The following is a 5,721-nucleotide window of genomic DNA, read 5'->3' as shown; positions in this document are numbered from 1 at the left end:
ACTGTCATTCTCTGGCTTTACTAGGGGGAGGGCCTGCAACGTCCAGGCTGCCATGGAAACACGCCGCGGTGTTCCTTTTTCTTACGTGGGGCGGGGCACTTTGCCTCAGCCACCAATTATCCACAGGGTTTCTTGAGTGGCGGACAGCAGCAGCGAATGGGCGAGCTGATACTGCGTGACGCGACGGGAAAAGGGGGAGCTCGCGGCCGGCGGCGGCGGCGGCTACAGGCGGCGACCTGGGGATCGAGCTGGAGGGAGCTGGGGAGCGTGCAGGGACTTCTAGCTCCAGCGCGAGTGATCTCCCGCCGGGATGCCTGGTACTATTTGTAGAAAACTGGGGGTGCAATGAGCTCTGAAGGCTTGGGTTTCGGGTCTGAAGGGATGGCTGACCGGAGGGGGCGGGGTGACAAGCATGGCGGCGGTGACGGGGAAAGGGTTGGAGGGCCCTGAGAAGGGGGTGGGGAAGTAGTAGCTGGGAAGGCTGGGTGGTCTTGAGGAAGCGTGAAGGGCTGTGGGTGTTCTGGCGAACAGAGATTACAAAGCAGCCTTTTGGGGGGCCATAGAGGCGCCATAAGGACGTAGGGAGCGTTGTGGGGGATGGAAAAAGAGGCGGGGAAAGAAGAGGTGAGGAAGGGGAGGAAAGGGTGTCTACGGGGAAGGTGATGGAAAAGAAGAGGGAGAGAAGGATTGGCAGGCTGATAGTAAATAACGAGGAAATCAGGCATTGGGAGGTGTGATAGGAAAGTGCTTGCAGCGATTATAAATATAATCTAATTAGAGCCCTAGACGGGTCCCCTTTCCTAGCTCTTGCACTTCCGCCCCATTATTTAAGCTCAGACTGCGTGAGGAAGGCTAGTAGGTTACACCGAACTGATCTTTTGTTATTCCATTCCAGGGGAGCAGATGGACCCCACTGGAAGTCAGTTGGATTCAGATTTCTCTCAGCAAGACACTCCTTGCCTGATAATAGAAGATTCTCAGCCTGAAAGCCAGGTTCTAGAAGATGATTCTGGTTCTCACTTCAGTATGCTATCCCGACACCTTCCTAATCTGCAGACACACAAAGAGAACCCTGTGTTGGTGAGTGATACCTTGGTTGGAAGTGATTGAGGAGAAATTATTTTTCATTTAATCAAGACCAATCAGCAAACATAAGTACTTAGGAGATCACTATCTTTTGGATTAAAATTGGTTGTAAAAATGAAATCAACACATTCACAAAAAGTATGCCTCATTTTGGATTATTTCATATATAGTGGGGATATTAAGTATGTATATTTTCTAGGATGTTGTGTCCAATCCTGAACAAACAGCTGGAGAAGAACAAGGAGATAGTAATAGTGGGTTCAATGAGCACCTGAAAGAAAACAAAGCTGCAGGTGAGGTGTTTAAAGCTATTAGTCCCTTTTGCAGGAGTGCTCTTGTGGAGCTGGGTGGATCTAAACATGTGGTTGTGGTGAATGTACATAAGGAGGTTTAGCACAGTATTTGGTGCATAGTAGGCACTCAAAAAGTTGATTTTTAATGTAGCTGGTTAGATTGGATTGTCTACATTTCTAAACTTGCATTGAAGTTTGGTGATAAATGCCTTTTATACTAATACCCAGTTATTTTTTTCAGAACCTATGGATTCTTCTCATTTGGACACATGTAGTTCCATCAGTCAGGTCATTGAACAGTTACCTCAGCCAAACAGGACAAGCAGGTATACTAGTGTTGGCAGGAATTTATTTAAATTTATTAATGGCTGAATTCTTTCATTTGTGCCTATTGCCTTATCCCAAGGATAAAAGGATTAATCTTATTTTTGTGAATTAGAAAGTGGGATTTGAGGAGTGTATTAACTAGTACATTAATACTGATAACTAGAATCTCTTTTGTAAAGGTAATAACATTTTTACACCTGTATTATTATTTTTGTGATCTACTTTGTGCATGTAAAACAAAATAAGCATTTCTCATTCTTGGCATAGATATGACTTAGTAGGAAAAAAAATCATCAAAAAATATTTAGATATATATTATCAAAACTGTTAGGCATGCTTTTGATGTACCAACTAAATTATCTTACCTTTAGAACCACAATGTTTAATTCATACCCTAAACAGTGTTGAATTTTTACTTTGCCTTATGTTTAGTTTTACATTGTCCATTTATTGAGTTTATCCTCTGTTAAGCATTAGTTGGATGTTTGATATATAGTCCCATTTAATTTCATCTGTAAAGTAGCTGTATTGTGAAGACTTTTTATTATTTCCATTACATAAAGGGGGAAACTGATGGGTGAGGAAGTTAAATAACTTGCTGTAGCATACATTGGTTGTGAGTGATGGCTGAGCTTTGGACCCTCCTGACTCAAATGCCTTCTCTTTCTTTTTTACTACTCAGTATTTCTTAATCTTCCTCCTAAAATCTAAGATCAAAGGAGAACTTAGACAACCTCAGGGACCTTGTGATGGCAAGGTAGAAAAGGAAGCAGTCAGAGAGGAGAATGTTAGGTTGAGGTGGTGAAAGAGTATGGTTTTCTCTTAAGAAAAAATTCTTTTTTTTTTTTTTTTAAAGATTTTATTTATTTATTTGACAGAGAGAGATCACAAGTAGGCAGAGAGGCAGGCAGAGAGAGAGAGAGAGAGAGAGAGGAAGGGAAGCAGGCTCCCTGCTGAGCAGAGAGCCCGATGCGGGGCTCGATCCCAGGACCCTGAGACCATGACCTGAGCCGAAGGCAGAGGCTTAACCCACTGAGCCACCCAGGCGCCCCAAGAAAAAATTCTTTTAAAAAAAATTCTATTTAATACTCTGCACATAATTTTTTTCTCCCAAATAACCAGTTGGATACTTTAGAACAAGCTATAAATTGGTGGGTTTATTTTGGCCTGCAGGTTGTTTCTGTTTGGCCCACACATGGTTGTAAAATATATTTACATTAATTGATAGAATTTTAAAATGGGGAAATTTTACATAAAACTTGGATTTTCATCTTCTGGCATTAGCAGTTCAGAGGTAATACAGCTGTTATATTATTGCTAACAATTGGCTGGAGCTGTGAGTAGCAGCCTACCTCTGCTTAGATGGGCATGAGAGCTATGGTCTGTTATAGACCCTGTAATTCACTGTTGACTATTGAACATGGACACTGAAGCCAAGTATTCACTTATTTTATTTATTTATTTTTAAAGATTTTATTTATTTATTTGACAGTGAGAGAGCGAATACAAGCAGGGGAAGTGAGAGAGGGAGAAGCAGGCTTCCCGTTGAGCAGGGAGCCTGATGCAGGGCTTGATCCCAGACCCTGAGTCATGACCTGAGCCCAAGGCAGACACTTAACGACTGAGCTACCCAGGCGCCCCCCCGAAGTATTCATTTATTGTAGTGCTTTTGCTTTTCTTCTTAGCCACTTCACTCATTTATGTAACCTTGTTTTGCTTTCTATAGGCATTTAAGTTTATGATACTTCTTTAGGAACATGTGCTTTGCTTATGTTTTTGTGTCCCCTTGGTTTGAACTAGTGGTAACAGGAATTATGCGTACCCCTTATTGTATATGAAGCAGTGCTGTCAGAGAAGGCCCATGCTACTACTTTTCCCTTTTTGCATCAATGTGTTGCCCTTTCTCAAAACAAAAAACCAAAAAACTCACAAAACACTTTGAATGTTTACATTCAGTAAATGTGCAGACACTGTGACAGGTGTTTTAAAGGGGCTTTACCATCATGGAGCTTATAATTTAATAGGGAGACAGTTATTGAAAACATTACGTAAGTAGCTATGCAGTTACAATTGTGATCCTTGCAAAGGAGGAAGGAAAATATAATATATAACCTATTTTTGTGTGATAGAGGTAGGCTTCTCTAAGGAATGTAGTCTAAACTATAAATATGAATTTGGTAGCCATAGTTGAGGGGTTGGGCAGAAGTTTGGCATGTGGGGGGAAGAAGCTATCTAGACAGAATTATATGTGCAAAGCCCATGAATCTAGAAAGGATTTGGAGTTGATTTCAAGAGATTGAAAGCCCCTCAAAACACATGTATGTTTATTTTTTAAATGTTGTCTTTATTCATTAATGCAAGTATTTTGAAAAAAGCTGTTTGTGAACTTCTCTACATAAAATTCCAAAAAGATCTTCCTCTCATATCTAGTGTTCAGTTGATATAAGCTGATGGTCCTAAACATGGAGCATCCTAAAATATACTGAAGAACTATAGATTGTTTTATTTCCCTGTCAAACATCTTACTTTATTTTTGTAAAAATTTTGAAATTAAGCAGTCTCTACACCCAACATGGGGCTCAAACTCATAACCCCAAGATGAAGAATTGCATGCTCCACTGACTGAGCCAGCCAGGCGCCCCTCCCTATTAAACTTTTTAAAAAGTTAAGGTTAAAATATGCAGTTTTAAGAAATAATACTTGGAGATCCTTTGTATACTTTGCCCTGTTTCCCAAATGGTAATGTTTTGCAAAATAGTACTATAAAATCATAACGAGGCTATTGACATTGATAAAATCCATTGAATGTACTTAGGTTTCCCTAGTTTTACTTGTGTTTGTGTGAATTTTTTTTTTTTTTAAAGATTTTATTTATTTATTTGTCAGAGAGAGAGAGAGGGAGAGAGAGCAAGCACAGGCAGACAGAATGGCAGGCAGAGGCAGAGGGAGAAGCAGGCTCCCTGATGAGCAAGGAGCCCGATGTGGGACTCGATCCCAGGACTCCGGGATCATGACCTGAGCCGAAGGCAGCTGCTTAACCAACTGAGCCACCCAGGCGTCCCGTCTGTGTGAATTTTTATAAAGTCTAGTTACCTGTGTATCTACCACTGTGGTCAACATACTGAATGGTTCCAGCCCTCCAAGGATCCCTAGTGCTATCCTTTTATAACCACTAGTGAACCTCTGGTGATCACTAATTAAGACTGTCCTTCATTTGTGATATTTTGTCATTTCAAAATATTATATAAATGGGACCATACATTATGTAACCTTTTGAGATAGGCTTCTTTCCATCCACATAACTCCTGGGAGATCTGTCCAAATTGTTGCATGTATCTGTGGTTCATTCCTTTTTATTGCTGAGTAGCGTTCCATGGTGTGGATATACCACAGTTAAACCATTTACCTAATGAAGGAAATATGGGTTGATCTAGTTTATAACTATTACAGATAAAGTTGCTCTGAACATTTGTATGCTAGTTTTTGTGTGAATGTAAGTCTTCAAAGCTGGGATAAATGGCCAGGTGGTCACCTACATGTTTAGTTTTTTAAGAAACTGCCAAAGTGTTTTCTGGAGTGACTGAATCTTTCATAGTTTCACTAGCAGTATAGGAGACCCATTCATTCTCACTGGTGTTTGGTGGTGTCACTATTTTTTATTATGGCTATTCCGATAAGTGTATAGTAATAATCTCATTTTAATTTGAGTTTCTCTACTGGTAAGTAATGTTGAACATCTTTTCATGTGCTTATTTGCCATCTGTACATCCTTTTTAAGGAAATGTTCATGTGTTCTGTCCATTTTCTTTCTTTCTTTTTTTTTTTAAAGATTTTATTTATTTATTTGACAGAGAGATCATAAGCAGGCAGAGAGACAGGCAGAGAGAGAGGAGGAAGCAGGCTCCCCGCTGAGCAGAGAGCCCGATGCGGGGCTCGATCCCAGGACTCTGAGATCATGACCTGAGCCGAAGGCAGCGGCTTAACCCACTGAGCCACCCAGGCGCCCCTGTTCTGT

The 5,721-nt window shown here is 40.9% G+C and overlaps 1 protein-coding gene across 6 annotated transcripts in view; it reads left to right on the top strand.

The window, feature by feature from the left end:
* Positions 1–215: 215 nt before the first annotated feature.
* LOC111158598 (tumor protein p53 binding protein 1) overlaps positions 216–5,721 on the top strand; it is a 76,160-nt gene continuing 70,654 nt past the window's right edge. For 4 of the 6 annotated variants that reach the window (XM_022520743.1, XM_022520753.1, XM_022520728.1 and 1 more), the window contains exons 1-4: positions 242–317; positions 896–1,080; positions 1,286–1,379; positions 1,621–1,705. In XM_022520743.1, coding sequence (XP_022376451.1) covers positions 311–317; positions 896–1,080; positions 1,286–1,379; positions 1,621–1,705 — 371 coding nt within the window. In that variant the 5' untranslated portion in view covers positions 242–310. Of the gene's footprint in view, positions 318–895; positions 1,081–1,285; positions 1,380–1,620; positions 1,706–5,721 lie in introns of those variants that run through there. The other 2 variants (XM_022520774.1, XM_022520766.1) reach the window with 2 other exon arrangements.

The sequence above is a fragment of the Enhydra lutris genome, unplaced genomic scaffold (assembly GCF_002288905.1).
Source record: "Enhydra lutris kenyoni isolate GAN:26980312 unplaced genomic scaffold, ASM228890v2 scaffoldscaffold4, whole genome shotgun sequence".
Lineage (NCBI taxonomy): Eukaryota > Metazoa > Chordata > Mammalia > Carnivora > Mustelidae > Enhydra > Enhydra lutris.
The sequence above is the reverse complement of the archived record's forward strand: the minus strand, read 5'-3'. Positions and strand labels throughout refer to the sequence as shown.